This window comes from Cyrtonyx montezumae, unplaced genomic scaffold (genome assembly GCF_038088225.1).
Source record: "Cyrtonyx montezumae isolate F1298 unplaced genomic scaffold, pur_monq_1.0 scaffold_5, whole genome shotgun sequence".
Classification (NCBI taxonomy): domain Eukaryota; kingdom Metazoa; phylum Chordata; class Aves; order Galliformes; family Odontophoridae; genus Cyrtonyx; species Cyrtonyx montezumae.
In genome coordinates this window covers 4,790,267-4,812,276 of record NW_027072056.1, presented here as the reverse complement: position 1 = coordinate 4,812,276, position 22,010 = coordinate 4,790,267, and the positions used below count along the sequence as shown (strand labels likewise).

General features: G+C 47.1%; 1 protein-coding gene across 3 annotated transcripts in view; it reads right to left on the bottom strand.

The window, feature by feature from the left end:
• Nucleotides 1-1,354: 1,354 nt before the first annotated feature.
• ST6GAL1 (ST6 beta-galactoside alpha-2,6-sialyltransferase 1) overlaps nt 1,355-22,010 on the bottom strand; it is a 29,677-nt gene continuing 9,021 nt past the window's right edge. Inside the window, exons 1-7 of one of the 3 annotated variants that reach the window (XM_065747976.1) lie at nt 19,531-19,648; nt 11,982-12,110; nt 10,399-11,065; nt 7,004-7,101; nt 4,274-4,375; nt 3,296-3,470; nt 1,355-2,040 (exon numbers count right to left, since the gene is read on the bottom strand). In XM_065747976.1, coding sequence (XP_065604048.1) covers nt 1,799-2,040; nt 3,296-3,470; nt 4,274-4,375; nt 7,004-7,101; nt 10,399-11,023 — 1,242 coding nt within the window. In that variant the 5' untranslated portion in view covers nt 11,024-11,065; nt 11,982-12,110; nt 19,531-19,648 and the 3' untranslated portion in view covers nt 1,355-1,798. Of the gene's footprint in view, nt 2,041-3,295; nt 3,471-4,273; nt 4,376-7,003; nt 7,102-10,398; nt 11,066-11,981; nt 12,111-17,442; nt 17,724-19,530; nt 19,649-22,010 lie in introns of those variants that run through there. The other 2 variants (XM_065747977.1, XM_065747975.1) reach the window with 2 other exon arrangements.

Below are 22,010 nucleotides of genomic sequence, written 5' to 3'. Positions count from 1 at the left end.
AGTGAGAAGTACACATCCATGTGCATCCCCTTATGCTAGCTAACATATTCAGCTTCGTGATGAAACTAAGTCAGGAGGCAAATTCAGCATTAAGTCCTTACAGGCTGCATCTCCCCTTGCTGACTGAGAGTTATATGGAAGGAAATTGCATCAGACATACATTTTTCCAAACCATCCCAGAGTTCAGCTTCTCTCTGCTCATCTCCCACCTTTGCCCAAACCAGTTCTGCTCACCACGCTGAACAAAGTTAGTGGTAGAGTGCTACGTGCAGGAGAAGCTCCAAAACCTTTCCCTAACAGCTCGGTGCAAGGAAAGAAACTTAATGAGACAGATCTGCCCCTGGACAATAGTGTAAGGGTCATAATTTAAAATAAAACAAAAAAAATCCAACACATATGTGTCAGTGATGTACATTAGTGACAGATCCAACAGAGAACACTCACCAAGGGGCATGGGCCATGTGCTTACTGAAAGGAGCACGTCACAGTTCCCACCTGCTCTGGCACAAGGCCTCGTGTCCCAGGAATGATATTTACACCAGTTTCACCAAGGTAAGAATGGGCTACTGACTTCACAGGATTTATTCAAAACGGGAGAAGAAAAGGTTTTCTTTACAGACACTACGAAATACATCAGTATGGAGAAGGACTCAGGTGTTCTCATTGATGCACAGAGATTGCAGAGCTGCTGCTTCCACCACGAGGCTACACGAGAGGGAAATGATGCTCCCTCCTGCCTGCATTTCAGCATGGGGAGCAGAAAACGCTCTCCTTCCCCAGTGCTGATGAAAAATGGAGATGCATCCACTCACCATGCATTCAGAAAGCACACAGCAGCAATGAGATGGCTCTGTCTAGCCTGCAGAGAGCTGCGTCTCATCCGTCCAGCTGCTATGTGGCATTTTGGTTACTGGAGATAAGACAGAAAACAATTTGCCAGTAATTACAGAGGTAGATTAGCAGAGAGTTGGAAAGAAGTACCAGCTTCCAGTGAGTTTTCCCCATCTGTGCCTTCCAACACCACCACCAAAGCATTTTCAAAATAAGGCTTTCTTTGTACCAAACACGACACTGTACTGGAAAAGTAGACGGTCAAAAAAAAAACTTGCTTAAAGTTATTAATAAAACCCAACATACTCCACTAAAATGCCTACAAATATCTTGCAGAAATTACTGAATTGGGAATTGCCTCCCCCCCCCTCATTTGCCAAAAATGCCACACGAATTATTTAAAAGGAAGTTGCCATCATTATTTTAACTGTAAAATCAAATATTTTGGACTAGGAGTAGAGCTTATCAGTAGCCAGCTTTGACAGTGATCCCATAAATCACTGCTCCAGGGAGCTCCAGGGCGATGGGAACAAGCATTAAAAAATGCTTCTTGTTTCACAGCAGATCAGGTTTTCAGCTGTCAGAACCCCTTTGGAGCAAATTGAACTTCATCAGCCCTTGATTCAGACTTGTGCAATCTCTGCTTAGAAAGCATCTCCCGTGATTCCCATACAGCATCAGCAGTTGTGATGAACCATCACCAGATGAAGACAGATATCCACCTGCTGCATGAGCCTGGCTCCATAAGGAGGACATTTATTGCAAAGGCTCACACAGACACTGTGTGGATGTACTGTACGTATTGCACTGCCGTCCAGTTTGTAGAAGCTATGCAAGAGCAAGTGTTGCAACGTGGAAGAGCTGTCAAAAGATACCAGTGCTTAGACCTAACAAATATGACAACCCTGATTTTCAAAGTGCTTCGACAGTCAAGGATAAAGTCTAAAACACAATAAAAATTGATTTGCTAGCAATGTACATTTCGGAAGCCAGGCAAAGTAACTTTCCCATGGGTGTAGATGTCCTCATCGGTGCCTTGGTTTAAATGCTTCACCAAGTTTTTCTCAAACAAGAGAGGGTGGTAAGCTCCCATGGTGCAGGCACGGTCGTGGAACTTCTGGTAGTAGTGGCAAATGTCCGTCTGACGCTTAGAAGGGAGAAACTCATACACATCCACTTCATCACAGAGCGTCATCATGAGCACAATGCCTGCACAGGGAAAGAGACAAGCATCGTTTCAGCTCAGAGAGCACACAAACCACTACAGTGAGGCCAATGGACAGGAAAGAAGCAACCTGCTCCAAGGGGAAGGGCTTCCTCCTTCCAAAGTTCAGTTGAAAGTGGGAGAAAGCACACCAGGCCAGATGGGGATGTCTGGTGGAGCTGCAGCACAGCTGATGGACTTGACCAGAGTGGGCTGGTCATGCTGGAGTAACATAACTGTGCAACTCCTGTTCAATCATCTTGCCCTGTACCTATTACATTGTCACATGTGCTATCAGACCATGTAAAAAGTTCATCTCCCTGCTGTTTAACAGCTCCCTTTAACTACTGAAAGCTTGCAGTGATGTCTGCTTCAGAGTCTTCTCATCTCCAGACAAGCCCAGCTCACTCAAAATATCTTCATAGGAGAGGTGCTTCAGCCCTCTGATCATCTTTGTGGCCTACCCTGGACCTGCTCCAACAGCTCCACATCTTTTTACACAGATATACAAGGTGCCTGGCAAAGATGGAAGTAGAGGCAGGAGTGGAAAACTGGCTGAAGTGAAGCAGATTGATGCCCACATGGTGAACAAGATCACACTTCCATGCTGCGTCTTCAACATATATGTGAATCCTGAGGAGTTTCTTCTTTTAATTGACGTGGCCATGAGATTTACCCACTGATAACAAGGAAAAGCTTTGCAACAGTGGAACGTAAAATGAGCCTCTTTGGTGGGAGCCTGGATTTAGCATGCTGACAAAGAAAACATTAGCACACTGAATCAAAGTAGTCAGTCTGACCACCCCCAACCCTGGGATTAGGCCTTTGGCCATATGTTTATTTCCATATACATATTAGGTAACCACTTAGATTTCATCTACAGCAAACGGACTTATTTGCCTGACAAGATCTGAGCCCACAGGAGCTGTATGTTCCTCTCTGTACTCCATGCAGTTGAACTGCTCTGGTTTTAGGAGCCAGAAATCCTCGAGAACATCTTGATGTTGCACTCTACTCTCCTGTTCCCACATGGAACCAGGCCATGTTTATAACTGCTGTCCCAGATGGGTGCTGCAAACTGCTTATTTTAACACAACCAAGCTGATACTTTTGAGACAGAATGCTTAAATTCTGGCATAAGACAAGCACTGTAAAAGCAATTCAGATAACCAAACAACATAAACTCATAGCTGCCTTTGAAAAAGACATTTTAAGAGCTCTTGCAAGCAAAACATGAAGTTTAGAGGGCAATTATCTCACCAAGCATTCCTGAAGATGGTGGGTTAGGCTGAATATGCTCCAGGGAATTCTCTTGAAGAATATCCCAGAGTTGCCACTGCATCTTTGGATTCAGGATATAAAAGGGCTGCTCCGGGTGCCTAATACGATACGACTTGTAGGTTTCAAAAAACTTGTAGTCTGGTTTTCGGTACCACTGGAAAACAGAAATGAGAAGTCCAACTGTTTTATTTGCAGCATACTCTTCCCTACTACTGATAGCAAACAGGAAGGCTAGCAGTGAGTTAACCTGCTGCTGCCAAGGGGAAAAGGTCCTGCTGGATCTCCACATGCTTGCTCACTGCCCAACACCACCTCACCTGCACTTCAAGTCATTGAGGGGACTTGCCTCAATGAACAGAGGAGGAAAATCCAGATCTCCTCCCTCTGGCAGTGAAGGACTATTATATGAAACTAGCTGTCTTGCATCATTTCACTCTGCAACCCCAACAGCTGATGATGTTGAGAAGTCTGTCTCGGTGTTGCAGTCCCCTGTGCCCCTCCATGCTGGAGCACAAAGCACCCCAAGCTGCAGGTGAGTGTCTCCAGCACTGCCTCCTCAAGCAGGCTGAGCTTATCTGCATTGTAACATTTCTACTTCCAATTAAAACACTTAGGAAGGGCTTACATTTTCTGAATGCCAAAAGTACCCCATCCTGGATTCACTGACAGGTTGAACATACACCCTTGCACCCACTGGAGATGTGAGACTGGGCATAACATTTGTACTTTTGTACTGCCAGAGGGATTGCAATGCCCGCAGGTGAAAACCTTAAGTGGAGTGGTGATATTAGCTATCATTCTCAGAGGGTTATCCAGTGCCACTGTAATACACAAGGAGGAGATCAGCAAGAATGGCCTCAAAATGAATGGCTGTTCGTAGGAGGAGGAGGACGTGAGCTAACAGCTGCACTTCAAAGCATATGCTTCTGATCTTATTTACAGAAACATCAGCCTTACCTCATGAATTTCTGCATGGTACGGCGCCGGATCCCAGACAATCAAGATTCCAGTGTTATACAAAGCATCCTTCAGGAACTGCTGCTCCTCAACAGTGACCAGCTGGAATGACACAACAAACTCAGCACACCGATACACAACACGCTGTCAGCATCAGCAGAGGTGGAGCAGCAAAGCCCACCAAGCACAGCTACAGCCACCCCTCCGCTGCTCCCAAAGCAGGCCCCACAGCACGCAGGCAAGGACATGGCTCCTGCAACCACACATACACCACTGGCACAGCCTCCAACAACCAGCACTAATGTGGTTTGCAGTGAAAAGCAAGCAGAGGCCATTGAGATGGGGGCTGGTCTTTTGCCCTCCCTGCCCTCAGATGTAACTCACATCAGCAGTTCTTTACAAGCTATGCCTAAGAAAAGCACTGTCATTAAAATCAGCTCTCATTTTCCTCATCTACTCCAAGGACCTAATTAAGTGCTACTCAATTTATCTTTAAGCATCTAGGCCACCTCCAGCAGCAAACTGTTCTCCTGATGGGTAACCAGTGTGTGGCTGGACCAGATGTGTATTACTCCAAAGGCAAAACGGGTTTCCTCGCATCTGTTTCCAGCTCCAGAGGATTAGGCTTTCCCTCAACCACGAGCACTGCGTGGCCTCATTTCCTCGCAGCAGTGGCAGTATCTAGGTCGATTGCTGACAGTGTGCCCCAAAGCTGGAGTGCAGTGCAGCTCCTGCTGGCCCAGGCAGCCAGCACAGGCTGCCCCTCAGGATGCTACAGGGCACAAACAGGGCAAGGAATACGGGGGGTTCGTTTTGATTTTGCTGTTTCCATTGAAAGACTGGAAATCTTCCAGGGAAGGAAAAAAATAAAATAAAAGCTGATGTGAAACATGTGGAAGGAGGGTTCAAGAGAGGCTGAGCAGCAGAAGAAGCAGAGGTGAGCCAAGCACAGCCATGCAAGCCAGCAGAGGCACACCAGCCTCCTGCTCGGAGGCATGAAAGCAAAGCTGTAAGATCAGTGCCTATCTGTTCTGTAGATAGAAGGACTGATTCTGAGTACTTAAATATCATTTAAATTGCTACACTACTTATTTGTATCACTCCATCTTTGATTCCAATTATTTGACTAATCAATTCATTTACTAGTTAGATTTGTTATTTAGCTAACTCACTGCTTAGACAGTATCTTGCTAGCATAGCACCTACCCTCCTGATACAATTACCAACCGAATCATAACAACCTCCTTCTCTCCAGCTACTGCAGTTTCTGCCCCATAAATGAAATGACCCATCACAACTTTACTTCACTCCACGGATGTATTATCTCTGTTCTTCTCCCTGCAGGCTCATTAATGCCAATATCAGCAAACACAGCCGTGGCAGAGTACTCTCTGTTACAGCCAAGGAGAGCTGTAAACAAGTGCTAGGAGGAAGCCCTTGGTATTCTGCTCCCTGGTCAGCTCTGCTGAAAGGAGTCATGTCCTATATAACAACATTAGTATTCCCCCCACAGTGTCCTCAGCCCTTATTTTTCTAAGATGTGAGAGCATTCCCAGGGCAAATTGATGCTTTTCAGAAGGCTACAGGAACACATGCCGTTAAAAAAGCAGCACAGAGAGAACAGTCAAGGTCTAAGAAAACAGGCAAGGGAACATCAAAAAATTCCTCTTTTTAGAACAATTACCAAGTTTGTGGACTTACAAGCCTATCCTGAGATCTAAAGATCCCAAACTTTTCCCCCAACACTCCCATCAACCCATTAACATTTCCTTCTTAAACAGATGCACCACTGTGCTGCTAAAATCTCCATCTTGTGAACGAACTAACAACCGGGTACTGTTCCAGAATCTATTTGGTTTTGTTTGTTACAGAAAACATATTACAACAGCTATTCAGTCACCCAGGGCCACTGGCCACCCATGCCAAAGGGATGGCAATGAACACAGACTAGTTTGATAGATTAGATACAGAGAATCCCACTTCCTTCATTTTAGGACTGAACTGAGGATGATCCAATGGCAAGAAGCAAAACAAGAGCTGCCACGGGGAACAGCATCAGTGCTCACACTTAGTACAAAACTAGAGTGGCCACAAGGTGCTGTTGGTGCTATCCTACACTCATGCAGTCATGCCATTACCCTCCTCCCCGTGGAAATAACTCAGGTCATGTACGTATTTTCACTGACAAACAACTTTGTATCACAGGAAGAACGGCAATTGGCACTTTCTTCAGAGCAAGATTTCTCAAGTGATAATACCTATCTGCCATCATAAAGCACACAGAAAGAAGATAAAATACAGAGAGGTCAAACAGGGCAGAGGAAGGATATGAACTGCCAGATATGGCTGCCAAAAAAAGACTGGCTGAGCAAGGACAAACCGTCCCACATCTGAGTGCTGATTGAACACAGGGGAACTGAGAGGCAGCAAGCTGCAGAGCAGAGCACAGCAGGACACAAACGCTCCCAAGTGCATGTTCTTGGCAGCTATCTTCAGCCATTTAATGACCCCACTAATGTGCTGTACACATCATCTCTGAGCAGAAAAGCATAACCTCCTGCACGTGCTAATTTAACTGCAGGAACCTCAAAAGGTATCTGAGAGATGGGGAGAAGTTTTGCCTGTGTCTCCTGTTAGGAAGAAGGCCAATCCCCGCCATTCAGCTCCCAAGCAGAGGGGCAGCATGCAGCTGTGCCATGCTTGGTCCTTTCGAGCTTCCATCACACCCACCTGGGAATTAACAAGGCGAATTGTTGTTTTCTGTCCCACATCTTCTTGAAATCCCTTGACAGGAGCCCCATTAAACCGCAGGACGGCATCATGGCTGTCTGAAAGCAGAACAGAGAGAAAGCGGTGAGCTAACAGCCAGCTTTGGAGCAGGGAGACTTGCCACATAAGCACAAGTACCAGCCCATTGGGCACGGCAGGGATGGGCTAATGGTTGAATTTGATGACCATGAAGGTCATTTCCAACCTTAACTATACAGCTCTATAATTTGAGCACCCAACTTGAGCTAGACAGCGAGCGTTATCACACCCCAAATGTACACCTACAGTGTTTAATGAACTCAGTGTGGTACCCTGTCTGTCCTCTGGTGGTTGTGTTGCATTCAGCATTTCCTCAATTTGGTTTTTCACTGCTACCTCACAGACCTTGCTATCACCAAGAACTCAGCAAGGCAAGTGCTGCCCATTTAACAGGATCTCTCCATTCCGATCTGCCACTCTTCCTCACGCTGGCTAATTGCTCATGTGAGACACGTGCTCATGGTCCCTTGTGCTCAACCAAACTTCAAAGCAAAAGCTTCATTTTAAGATTTAGTTCCTTTTTAGAACCTTTGCCCAACCAAACCATAACTTCTGCACAGAAATACGTCTGGTCAAAACTGGGGAAAACTGTACATGAACACAGATGCACTCCTGAATCCCTCACTATTCACACCACCCAGCTGAAGGAGCTGCAGTGAGACTGGGTTCCCGAGCACCCAAAACTGTGCAGAATCATTAGCAGACATGCTTGCTTAAAAGCAAAAAGGTTCCCGTTTGTGATTCAGATACAAGGCATGCCAACTGGGATGGCAGCAGGGCTAATGGCATTTGCTCGGGGCATGTAAAAAAGTGACCATTCCAGAATTCATCCAATGTGATCTGGAACAGACTGATGCCTCAGCCCAGCGGACAGACTAGGAGACTGCAGGCACAGTGACATTGCTCTGCACACCTGGCATGCTCTCCACTCTGCAGCAGTAGAGGCACAGCCCACCCACAGCCTGGCTGCTCGCATCCCACATCCACCACTTGCATACTGGATTACAGTGTGCTGTGACAACATCCTCAGCTCCTGAGTGGACTCATCACACAGGAGCAAACTGTTTCATTGCCGTGCAGGAGTTAGCATGGACACTGCTGGAAACAAGCCAGCTGGGTGACAGGAGAGCATCAAGCAAAGGATTGGGTCACTTCTGAGAAAGTTCCAGACCAGAAGGGTGCTCAAAGTCAGGTCTGCCTTCCTAGTTCTGGACCTACCTGGCCTTCAAACGCTCATTAGGAGGCTAAAACAATTACATCAAACAACTGTCAACAGCAGTTTGTATCAGGAGGCAGTACTGCCCTGGTTAATGGTGCCACGGCCCTTCTCATCACGTCTTTCAGGGCACCTAACACACCCCATGCTGTTCATCCTCACCCAGCACCTGTCTGCCTGCCCTGAGGGGCACCCACGAGCCTAAGGGACAGCCCCTGGGCACATGCCTCACCTCCCTACAGCAGCCTGCCACTGCAGCTGAAAGGTTTGCCTCAGCTGTTCCTGAATAATGTATTAAAGGGTTATCTGTCTACTTGTTTCAGACAAAGAAGGCTACTTGCAGCTTAGTACAGACCCAAGGGACCTGACCCAGCTGATAACTTACTAACACACTGAAGTACTGAAGCCTGCAGCAATTTCCACAGGAGAGAACAACCATACAGAGGCTTCACAACTCCTCCTGCAGTGAGTTTAGCGCAGTGTGAATCTGCACTGAGGCTGAAACAATAAGCAGCGAACAAAGCGGGACTGTGGCCAAGAAAATTTTCTGCCAAGCACAAAAAAGCAGATCTGAAGGCTGGAGAGACCCTGTATGCTGCTTCCTTAAAGATACAAAGTGCTTTAGCATTGAAACTCACTTCTTTACAATCCACAGTACAAGACCAATGCTTCAGCACTTGTTTCTTATTGCCCTGTCTTCAGATCACTACTAGCAGACAGAACTTTGCAAAATATCACTGAACTCCATACAAAAAATGGAGCACTCCAAAGTCTGTCCTGCCCTGCGGCTGTAGCACAGCACAGACCTCAACTGCTGGGCCACTCACACTTGGCTGCCCCGTGGGCTCAGTGAAGCCATGCCACTGTGGGATTGCCACAAGCAAGAATTAAGAGTCACTGAGGTTGGAGGAGGCCTCTGAAGATTGTCCAGGGCCAGCCCTCTGCTCAGCACTGAGTCTACCGGAGCAGATTGCTCAGAGCTGTGTTGAGTGTCTTCTTTTCCCTTTTGTGCTTTAGTTGCATTGGTTGTTTTTTTGTTGTTGTTGTTTTTGTTACTTCCTTCTCTGTAGGAGACTTTCTGAACAAAACAAGTTTCTGACTGTGGAGTGTGCAATGAGCACATAAGCATTACTCAACCCATCCCACACCCTCTCAAGAAACAAACACTTGAGGTGCCAAACCTCTTCCTGGTATTCAGTATTAGTTCTACTTTCTGGTGTGGCCAACACAATCATGAAAGTTGAAAGGACTCACTATAAAGGAACTACCTGCACAGAAGTCACATCCTCTCAACTCAGTCCAACCCTTTGCGCTCTCTTGGGGCTTATCCGTTTGGGTAAATATTTCTACTTAACTGTTTTCCTGCTGAGGAAGAGCAGTGTTTTTACTATAATCTAATCTTTGCAAGATTCCAGAGCTAAGACTGCAGCTGCTTTCTATTATGATCCTTTTCCTTTCTGAGAAACGGCTGCTGCCATCAGCGGTTGCTCATGAGAGCAGGCATGCTCAAGGCCTAGCACTCACAGGCACTGCCATCTAGAGCATCATAAGGAAGCCTATGATGTTGGATGGGAACTGTTGAATCATGGCCTGAACCACTGCTCGATCACCTGAGGTGAGCACTGAGTCAGCCGCAGGAGCACAGGTGAAGGCAATGCATCTGTGTGACTGGAAGGAGTGGAGTCTGGCTACACCTCTCCCAGACCCCACGTAAGGGCTGACCTCCACTGGGGAAGGATCTCTTGTTGGAGATTGCTCCTTTGGAGTTTCCTACTGCGAGCCTGGGAAACTGGTGAGCACTTTCCTTTAATTCAATTGTCTCTTTCCATCTGCAAAATATCTCATCTACAATACTATTTAGCGTTATTCATTCTGTTAACCATATACCACACAGAAGTGCAGTGCAGGAGAACACATCTCATCATTATTCCCATCCCTTCCTAGGTTGTAATGCTTACTATCAAAGAATTGCAAGGATAGTATTTCAGCTTATTTTAAATACCTCTGTAACTCCAGAAGAGTGAGAGCGTGAGACTGGCTCTCTCCTGCTCAGTGCAAGTTATAATATTTCTTGACTTTATCCTAGTAGAAAAATACCAACCTATCTCTGTTCCCAAATGAGATGATTTCAGAGAGCCTGCTGAGGACACAACAGCACAACGACCCAGGCGGCCCACTGTTTCATTGAGGCTTTTCTCTGGCAGGTAGCGCTGCCATTCCGAGGAATTAAATGGACCATCTGATCCCTGTATCATGGTCACGTTCACCCTGTCCTGCAGCTGGCACAGCAGCTTCTCTGGGCTGAGTTTTGCAGCATTCCTCTTCCCATTGTAAGTCACATTGTACTTGTTCATGGACAGGTAGTTCTTCCTGACCTTCTGCAGCCTGGGTATGAGGTTTCTGGATGAGCTGTCCTTATCCCATACCTTCACGTGGTCTGCTGCTTTCTTGGACTTCTCCGCTGTTCCAGAGCTGCTGCCTTTTACTTTATTTTGGTTGTTGGGCAAAGCTTTGGGCATTTGACCCATTTCACCTGCAGCTTCGTGGAAAAGACTCTGTGATTTAAGTACATTCCAATTTTCCAAAATCCTGTGAACCTGTGCATCATCACTTTTGAAAGGAACATAGTAGCTTCCTCTCGTCTCTTTCCACAGGCAAATTGTCAGAGCTATCAGTATCACCACAAGAACACACATAAATTTTTTCAGCACATTGATGTGAACCATAGTGTACGTCGCATCCAAATGGGACAGGGCAGAAAGCTGGTCCTGGCGAAGAGGAACATCTCAGTCAAGTGTGTGCGCACATCCATGCATACATGTAAAGTCACAGGCAAAAATGTGAGGCAATGGGCAGGGAGAGGGAGAACAGGGGCAATTATAACATCTCAGCCCACATAAAGATCTCATTTCTAAAGTCTACTACCTCGAATGTCAAATGAATAGACGTGAAATGGCTATTAACCACCATGTGCTGGGTAGCAGTGATTTGGGGCCACTGTCACTGAAACAAGTTTAAACACAACAAGAAGCACACCAGCAAGAGTGGAAGTCTCCATTTTGCTTTCCCTCACCTCCCATCCCAGCAAGTCAACATGCAAATCCCATCAGCAGCATTTCCAGAACTGAGCTGCCACTTGATGGCAGGCCTGAACACTAACGAAGCACGTTACTGTGCAGAAAACAACTGCGAGTTCACGAGCACCAGGAGTTTCATCAACTGACATCTAGAGACTTTCTGCAAATCCTCAGTGGGCTGAGAGCACTCCTGGTGGAAAGCCAGCTGCTAGGAGCCAATTAAGCCACAGCATGGTTGTGTTCACAAATGCTCTTTGAGAAATGTTATTCAAGATAAATTATCCTTGCAGGTAGCAAAGCCAGATCCTGTTGTACAGGACTGCCTGTCCCCTTATGCAGCACCTGGTGCGAGCAGCCATCCCCAGCTCCCACCAGCTGTGCTATAAAGCACTTCAACAGCAGGTGGCTTCCAGATGATTCTGTCTTTGTGTCTTTTCCACAAAACCACATTCCCCAATGAAACCATCTTACATAAACCACCTCCCAGTGCACCTTAGATCATTATCTGCCCCACCAAGGCGCTAGCAACAACTCCCTCCACAGACAACTTGCTGACAGCAAGCTGTGCCAAGCTGTGCTGTACCAGAAGCCACCACCAACATCCCACCTGTTGGACAAGGCAGTGGCTCTCCCACTCAAGTCATTTTTGGCTGTTGGCAGACTTCTGTCCAGGAATTAAGGCAGGATACCCCCAAACACAACAGGTGTGTGATGTGCTGAAGAGTTCAAGAAACACCTGCAAAAACATAAATAGTAAATACATAAGGAAAGGAAAAATAAAATTATTATGAAGAACTTCGTGGTTTGGGGATGAATGTGCATTTCCTCAGTCCCATAAAAGCTGTTATCTGGGCATGGAAGGGTCAGCAGCAGAAACATTAATAACATGCCAGCTTTGTAAAAGCTTAAATGTCCATTCATAAGGTGAAGTAAAAAATCCCAGTGCTGATGCTTAATGCGTGCAATGAGCATTGCTAAGAGAAATCTTAGCTTTTCCCAAGAAAACGTCTTGTTAATTGCTCTTCAGCAATGCGTGTGTTCCTCCTCAAACACAACAGCAGACAGCTCCCAGCCTTTTCAGAGCAAGTAAGAGAGAGCAGTATGAGAAATCACTTCACAACATATTACTTTATCCACAGGCCCTCACAAAGTACTGTCTAGACAAATAGTACAGTACATAGCATTAGGTTCTACGCATCCTAATGCAGACTACTCATATTTTAACTCTATTAAGAAATGGTGAGAAACTCTGTGATTTCTCAAAGAGCAGCCCACAATTAGAAGGTATCCTTCTACACCTCTCTGTGAGCAGCTCTGCTGCAGTGCTTTCAGAATCAATAAAGAGAGGGAAACAATCCCCCACGTGGTGCCATGCAGTACCAACCAGCTCAGCACAAAGCTCCCAGACACCTTCCAGCACACGCTGGGCAGACCCCTGGCCTGACTTGAATCTCCTTGTACTTCTTGACACATGGTAAGGGACTGACTTCCAGGAACCTTCAGGCTCCCAGATGTAGGCAACAGCAGCATGTCTCAGCACTGCCAGCTCACATTCCCCACATTGAGGATAACTCAGAGGAGCCTAAAAATTCCAGCTTCACACAGAGCAATCCCCACCTTGATAACTGTGCACGCTGCTGCAGGGGGAACAGTGATTTTGTTTTGACTCATGAGCAAAGAGGCTTTCTTTTTTTTGCCAAGGAGGAAGGCAGCTTGTTCTCCAGAAGAGCACCCATAGGCTTAACCACCCATGAGGGCAGAACCCGCCTGCTTTGGCATCCTGGAGGCCTTCATCCCTGCAGGGAACTGTGGCCTGGCCTGGCACAGAATCCCAGCTCAGGTCCCAGTGCTGGTGCCTGCTGAGTGGTGCAAAACAGCTGCCTCAAACAGGTAGAGGAAGACACTTAGCAATCTGCATTTGCACAACCCACAGCAGATTTACCCTAGAAGTGCTTACCACAGCAGCCCCACAGCAGAAAAAGGTTTAGGGCAAAGCCCATAGGGATGCCCCAGCATGCAAGCTCCGGCCATGCAACCCTGCAGCACCATAGCCAGCCTGCTTTGTTTTCCTCCCAGGCCTTCTCACCTATGTCCTCTGGGGCTGCACTCCAAGTTCCAAGCTCTGTGCTGTCAGCAATGACTTCAGGCCATGTTGCAAGTGGGGCTGACTCAGAGCTGTCCTGTGGCAATAAACCAGAACCACAGAGCTTTATGCCACCTCTGCTAACGCAAGCACCCCTGGCTGCTGTGTTGCCCAGCTGCCTGGGACTGCTGACTCTCTGTGGTTTCCCAGTTTTCCCTCTGGTCCCAGCAGCCCTCAGGACACATCTTGCTGCTCCTCTCCTCCTCAGATCAGTTACTCAGCAAAACAGCAGATATCTTGAAGTGAACCCCTGTGGAAACCTTGTGGTGTTGTGGAATCTGACTGCCTTGCTTCCTACCTGCCACACAGTTCCTAATCCAGCACAGGAACTTTCTTACCCCATGACAGCTTAGGGTTTTTCCAAGGCTCTCACCAAACACTTGAAAACTCAAGCACGCCGCTTCGCTCTCAATGGGCTTGCTAACTTCTCAAAATAAGAGGAAAAAGGCAAACAGATCTGAAAAGTGATCCTCTTCTGCAAAGTGAGGATGAGATGGAGGTGCAGAGCAGGGGTCTCTCCACTCAAAATAAAGTGACATTCCCGAGGGAAAGGGGAGGAAGAAAAAAAAAAAAAAAAGGATTTGAGAAGTTATCTAAAATTCCCATCTGTTCTTAAAATCTCCTCTCCCTGTCCTAGGGAAAGAAATTATCAAGATTCCTTATAGCTGTAAAGAAGCCACGATTGAGCCATTTCATAATGGAAGAAACTGTATTTTTCATACACTCAATACATCAGGTGAAAGCTGGTAACACACTAATGAAAGTGAACGGTCTGTTCCTCTAGAGCTGAGATTCGGAAGCTCCTTGTGATGCTCAGTCCAACCTGGACTGTTAACTCAGCTGCATGTATTTCAGTTTTGTAATTAGATAAACAGAGTAGAGTCACTTCCAGCAGTTCCTTGCTTTTTCTCAAAACATCACTGCCACGTGAAAATAAAACAGCTGTTGAGCCATACGCTGAAGTAAGCACTTCCAAAGCCAACAAACACAACAAAAGAAAAGAAAATGAAGAAAAAAAACAAAGCAAAGAGTGAGCAAAAGAAGAGTTTTAAGTGAGGAATGCAGTCATATCTCAGATGACACATGAAGGAGTCTGGGAACGGGCTGGAAATACCGTGCCTTGCTCAGTGGGATGCTCACCAGGACACACTGTGCCCCCGTGAGCATAGGCTCTGAGACAAGTTCTTGGCTAGTGGGACCAGCACTGCTGCACCACAAAACACTGCCTCCTGTGCTGGACACGGCTGCCTGCTCAGTGTACTGCCTCACTCACAGTAAGGGGCAGGGAAGGGACCTGTTCTGGCCTCAGAGATTATGGGAAAAGCAGGGCTTTGGCCACACGTCCCCACTCAGATGCCATCTCCTGGTGGGATATCACTTCCAGAGATGCCCTGGTGCTCACTCTGAGCTGAGAGAGGATTTCAGAACTCAGCACAAAGCAGGAGTCAGCTCACACTGGGCACGTGCCCGTGGGAGTGCGCTGTGAACAGGGACTTTTCCAACAGTAAAACCTCACTGCAGTAATAGAGCAGGAAAACATGGCAGGTAACAAACCTTTCCAACTTCTGAAATTGCATGTTTCATGATCAAATTCAAAAAAAGAGAAAAAGTGGGTAATGCCATCAAGTAACCACAGACTCCCAACAGTGAGGCTTCAACCAAATCTGGAACCCTCTGACATTACAACTTCACCAGTGAGACTTTCATCACCAGTCAGCTTTACCATAATGCTACCCACATCAAATATTCCTCTGAGCTACAAAGACAAGGCTTTGAGCTCTCATTTAGGGCTATTTACTTTACATTATGCCTTCAAATTAAACAACAACACTTCCTCATTTTCTCCATTAAAGCGTTCCTCTAGGGCGTTTATCTTTCAAAATGAGAGGGCAGCACTTATTTATTTTAAATTAGCAGCATGTGGCAGGCCAACACTTAATGCCTCTGCAAATATCCCCACACACCAAGACACCTAACCCACATCCCATAGCCCTGGGACAATAAACACATTCTGTGCCAGGCACCACTTGGTGACCCCTCAGGGTAAGGCTTCCATGATGCCAGACTCTTGCAGGTGGGCTTCATATCTTTCCATCTCTTCCAGGACCATGTAGTCACTCTTCACAGCTTGTTCAAAGCAGAACCTAATTCAACTCAAGCAAAAGGACTGGAAGAAGCATGCAGAAATGCACATCTACCATTTCTGGGTCTGGCCCAGCAGTGCTGCTCAGCTGCTTCTCTTCCCATGCAGAGCAGGGCTCATCACAGTTCCCCCATGCTGACTTCACTGGAGCACAGCAGTAAAATGGGAACTGTGGCCACAGAGCTCAGAAAGCACTCTTCAGTGCACACCCATCACAGTCCACCAGAACACATAGTTATCAGAGAATGAGCAAAAATAAGTTACTGAACCACAACTTCTATTACTTCTCTGGCAAAAAAGTAAAGATATTTCCCTTCAACGCAAAGAACCTGAGTGCAGGAAAAGAAATGGGAAGATGAACATTGCAACTAGCAGTTTCGCCTCTGACAGAAACACAAGAGGGGAAGAACATGTCACAACCACCAGATGTTTTTCCAGAACCCCAAAGTGCTTGCTTTCACTCAACCAGAGTGTTAAGCAAGCTAAACCGATAACCTCTTACAGCCCCACAAAACCAGTCCCAATTGGTGACACAAAGGCAGGCATTTCCCCAGGAAGCTGTTACCACTGCACACAGGCTGTTGAGGAAACCTGCATCCAGGTTAAGCGTCAGGGAGAAGCTGCCGAAACGGACATGCAGGAATCCATGGAGCAAAACACACCGAATGCTGTCCACTGCCGAAGCAGCAGCCAGGTTCCCAGAAGCCAAAATATTTGCAGTAGCAGATGTCAAACATGAGTTGTGCCAAGGCAAGTCGGAGAGTCACGTCCTCACGCAGCAAGCTCGTGGTTTATCTGCCTTCGGACGTGAACGCCAGCAAGCACAGCTCTACCTTGGCTTCAACCCCAAACTGATCTCAAAGGCAAAGTGCAGGCTGATAACGTTACGATGAACATTTAGCAGAAATCTAGGGATCTACTATTCTTGAAGACATTTCAAGAGCTTAAAACACCCCTCCCACCCCCACACCCCATCCCCGCCCCATACCCAAAGTTTCATATATGTATTTATAAAATCAAAAAACATTACTGAAAGTTTCCCGATGAAGGCTTCGCTTGAAACCTCCTGGCTGTTTTCTCAGCACCCCCACAAGTGCTAGGGAAGGCAAACACTAAGACTGCTGCCCATCCAGAACCAGGGGCCGTGCCCCTGCTGAGGGCCCAGCAGCAGCACAGAAACCCATACAGCCAAATGTTTTCCTTTGCTGCTTCTCCCTTTACAAGCTCCCGCAGCAGCCCAGTGAAGGATGGTAATAGTTATGGGGCACGATACAAAGTGGTCTGAAGTGCAACACTGTAGTTAAGGAGCTGCTGGAGAAAAGAAACGCTGCTTGTGAGGCTGAAGTCTAAAGGCAACAAAGACCACTCCAGGAATGTGCTCCTGACCCAAAGGACTGCACTGCAGCAGGTGGCCCTGCCCTCAGCGTTAACCAAACCCATCACCTTCATCCTAGAGCCCTAACCTCAGAATCCACACAGTTACTTAAAGCAGCGTGTCCATGACCCAAACAGAGAAGGCCAAAGTGCTTCACTGAGGCTTTCTAAATCCCTAAGAAATGAGACTGAAGCTCAGCATCAAATGCTCGACACTCAGACGAACCAGACTTTCACAGAGAGCACGCAGAATATGCAAAGCTCACCTCTTGCACTGTGCAGCAAACACAACCTATCGTTATCTCTTGCAACAAAATGCCCAAATGGGCTGCACAGATAAGTAAACATGCTAAAATCATCTCAGAAGCAGACTTCTGTGCTCATCTGCAGATAGGGAACCCGGATTACCTTCACCTGCAAGCAAAATCCAATCGAGCTCTTGCACGACAGGCTACCACAGCTGCTACGGCTCACAGGAAGTCTGACACAGCGCCTGGCTGCTCTCAGGCAAGAGCTGCTGTTTTCATACAGCCATCATCTCACACCCAGCAACTTCCCACATGGTGCTCGAGCCTGCAAGGCAGATCTCGTGCCACCTCCAGCCTCCATCCAATTGATGTGAAGCGAGGCAGATTCTCCCTGTTGCTTAACGTTTGGTCTCAGCTCAGAAGTGGAAAGCACTGGGCTTAAAGTTCACCCAGCTTCAAACAACGCTGACTTTGATCTAGCTCAGACCAAGCTTTAGGTTAAAGTTACTCATTTATTTTATTTAAACAAACTTGCCCCCTTTTACTCAGTTTTAAGGGGCAGCCTGTATGCTCATTTCCCTGCTGAGGACAGGCAGCCAGGAGGAATGGAAAAAGCAGTTCAGGCCCACAGCTAGAGAGCGAAATGCAGCCACCCATACCTGTGCTGCCTCCCACGCTAAGGGGCACTGAGCAGGCCTGGGGAAGCAGCACAAGTGCTCACTTGCTTTCTAACCAGGGCAGCCCCTCCAGCAGTGATAGTTCAGGAAATAAAAAGATCTAAATTATTTGGGAGTGTCAGCATAGTCAGCTGAACCTAGCTGATCCTTCATCTCCATGAGCTTAAGTCCTCCCGAGGAGGGGATCCTCCCCAGTGGTGTACCTTCCCTTCTTCCCACAATTTTCCCCCCTTCAGCTCCTCAGAATGAGATCCATGGTTCCACCACACCATGTCCAAGCTTGCCAAGAGATCTGAAGGCACACAGCAGTGGCCATCGTGGGGTCCTCCTGGCAAATCTCTGGTGCAGGACTGGCTTCCAACACAGGCAAGAGAACCAAAAATCAACTCTAAACACAGTCTGCTGCAGTTTGGGTACAAGCACAAGCAAGTAGAGCTTATAGGTGCACAGATGCCTCCTCCATCATATCATGTCTCTTCTCTACCATTCCACTTCTCTGCAAGCACGCAGGCTTTCTTCCCATCCCTGGCCAATCACACCAGAAGACCCTCATCATCTTTCTTTTAGAGGAAGCTAACATGAGAGCTAATATAAGCCAGTAAAAAGCCAAACAGAGTCCTCTACAACTATTTTGAGATTAGTGACTTGCATTTCAGTGATCTTTCTATTTTTTTCCACCTCCAAGATCTGGGTCAGTTCAGTTAATTTTCGTCTGCTTCCACTGAAATGTGTGTACATCTCTATATAGGATATATTATGAACACATATACTTAAGCACTTATCTTCTTATATTCCCACTCATTATTGAATTAGAAAAGAATGCATTCACAATACTAAAGGGAATTAATGCCACTGGGATAAAGGCTTTTTAGAAAGCAGACCAGCATGCACAAAGACCACAACTGTATGTCATCAAGGGAAATGACTGCTACAAGTCATCTTGTCCGACTTCTTTTTCCTCTTTCTGAACTGTTAAATATAGAAATCGCCAGTTAAACAGCCATCAGTTTAGTGAATATTCTCTGAAGTCTGAACAACAATTTTCAATTTCTTCCCAAAGTAGAGCAGCCAACATTATCAGCCTGCCCCATTTTCTATGTTCCTCTCACCTTGAGCCACGGATGAAGTCTCATCTTGGGCTGCACCTCCATAAAGCTTTATCTGTAGCCCTACTCAAATAGGACAAAGCACCAGTGCTGCCAAAATGAGGAGGCTTAAGCTAACCTCCCATACCCTTTCCGAGGGGCTCTAAAAGTTCACCAAACACCACTACAAGCAAAGCACAACACAGCACTCCTTCCCTGGCTGCTCCAAAACCTCACGTCCTTCAGAGCTCAGCACGGAGACTGCACAGAGCTTGCATACATAGCCAGCAAAGCAAGCTCCATCAGACCAAGCTGGCCTTCTTCAGACTACAGCCACCTCTGGGTTTTCATACCTGGTTCCAGATGGTGCACTTACAGGGAAGACAGGAGCTCCTTTGGAGGTCTCAGCAGGGTACAGCCAGAAGAGCTGGCAGCTCAGAGGTTTGTGAGAGAAGGAAGCTGGAAGAAAGTTTCCCATGCGCTTACCTTGAGGCACTGGGTCCCCTGCACCTTTTGAGTCAGTCAGGGCTCTGCTGCCATCCACAGATGAAAGCACAACGTTCAGCACGACCTCATCAATGTGCTCCAGCAGCTAGCTCAGAGGAACTGGTTATTAGCACTTAATGAAACCACTTTTATGACAGCAGTCGTTCCTAAAAGAGCTACTTTTAAGGGGCAGGGGACTCACAACACCCCCCCGAGCTGCTCCCTCTGGCAGCTGGGTGGCTCTCCCTGAGCCAGTACAGTGCTGCCAAAGGAGCTCCCACCATACAGCTGCTTCTGCCAGCTCCAAGTGTGAGCTGCGAGGAAGCAGGCACCTTCCTAACATGCCTGCATCTCCAGCACTCTACTCTTCTTCCCAGGACATCCTTCCCAAGCCCCCTCAGTATTATATATTCCTCCTCCTTTCATTATTGGTTTCCCAGGAGGGAATGCTCAAATTTCAAGGGCTCATCCCCAGGATGATGTGGTGAGCAGTTACCCTCCTGCCTCGGTGTGATCCTTACAGCCATCTCCAGACCTTTTCTTTCCCTCCACGAACCTTCCCTTTTGGAAGTCCTTTTTTCATCTGCTTCTTTTGGTCAGCTCCTCTCCCAGCTCTCCCAGACCCGCAGTGTGCAGTGTCTGTTCTGTGCTCCTGCTCATCAAGACGCTGTGCATTTCAGAGCTGACGTACAAGTCCCATAGGATGCTTCAAGACAGAAGTAATGCCTGAGGTGGTCACCTTTATCCCCAGGAGCTGGCAAGTAGCTATAGCAACTGCATCTGCAAACCTGAAAGGAAGGCAAGCAAGCCACCTGCTATGAAGTGACCGGGGCAGAGTACAGCTCTAACCCACACCAAGAGCACTGCTGTATTACATATACATATATATACAGTGTCACAATCACTTCTCATTAAGTACACAAATAAACATACATGCACATCCATACAACCAAATATAAACACACAATGAAGTACGTTTACACCAGAACCACATACACCAACATTCCTTTAAGCCCCGATATTGTGTGGTGTTAACCAACACCACAGTGACTTCAGAATAACACACACAGAAGTGAATAAGCCCAGGACTTTGGCATGGACCTCATTAATATGACGTGGCAAAAACCTTAATCGGGCAGAAGAAGGCTGGTACCAGGTGACCTTGAGCTGCATGCACACATGGCCAGATCCAGAAGCCTGCCAAAAACTGATAGCACTGGTGGAGCCATCCTAAAGCAAAACCACCCAGATGGGCTGGCAGAATCAAGCATGCAGAATTAATTGCTCTGCTATCTTATGCAATGCTTAATTACTCCGTTATCTTACACATACTTAATTTCCCCGTTATCTTATGCAATACAGTTATGCATGCATCACCTTTTAGAGGGCACTGTATTTCAGCACCGGGTCCAAGCTTTTGGCTTTTGCTTGCTGTGCTCAGCTGGCCCAGACACCCACCCCACAGAACCATGCTGAAGTAAATGCAGCACACTGAGCCTCAGATCATCCCCACGCATCACTGTGCTCCTTCAGGCTGTCACCCAGGCTCCAGGTAGCATAGGGCATTGCTCCCAGCAGCAGGCAGGGCTCTGCCCCTCCCCAGCTGCTGCAGGGAGCCACGGTGCTCATACTTCTCCTTTTCAAATGAGCCAAAAGTAGGAAAGAGAAAACGCCCTTTTCCATTTCAGACACTGACAAGCTATACACAGTCATTGCTGACAAGGGGTTCGTGCAGACTGAGAGATAACAATACTGCAGATCAAATGTGTCCCTAATTTTCAAATATCTAACTCCACCAGCAGCCTTTGCAAATTAAAAGCCAGGCCTAACCAGGCTGCCTCATCCAAAATCACATTCAGTAAAAGGGGATTGGGTTTGGCTGTCCAACAGAATGACTTCTCGGCAATTCTAAGGGAGACGAAGGCTTTGTCCTGGCACAAATGGAAGGAAAGTCTCCAGTGCACTCAACCGGTTCAGAGAATTAATAACTCTGCATTAAAAGCAAAAGCTGTGCTTGAAAGGTCAGCTTGGCCTTAGATTTCTACTATCTTAAAACACTGGCATCCAAAACAACACTCAGTGCTGCAAATGTATGCTTTGCATGAGCAGGCAGAGCTGCTCTGTGCTGCCAGACCTGCCTAGGGAGGCCCAGTCCGACTCCTACACACTGCAGCCCTCCAAGCTCCTGTGCACTCACCAGCAAGCCCAAGGCCAGGTCCCAGGGCAATTTTTAGTTCCATGAGCTGAGGATTTGCATAGAGGAACACAGAAACAAACCAAAACCAAAACCAAACGAAAGCCCTCGTTTCTAAAATCAGTGGTTTAGAGAGGAAATGCTCCATGGCTGACCCACTGTATTTGCTCCTCTTATTCACACCAGAAACCATACCCAGTTTCCTTCTTTCCCCATGAAAACAACAGCCTCCAAAGATGTCCAAGGCAGCGTGCCATGCCCTTCCTCTTTCCCACTCACCAATCTC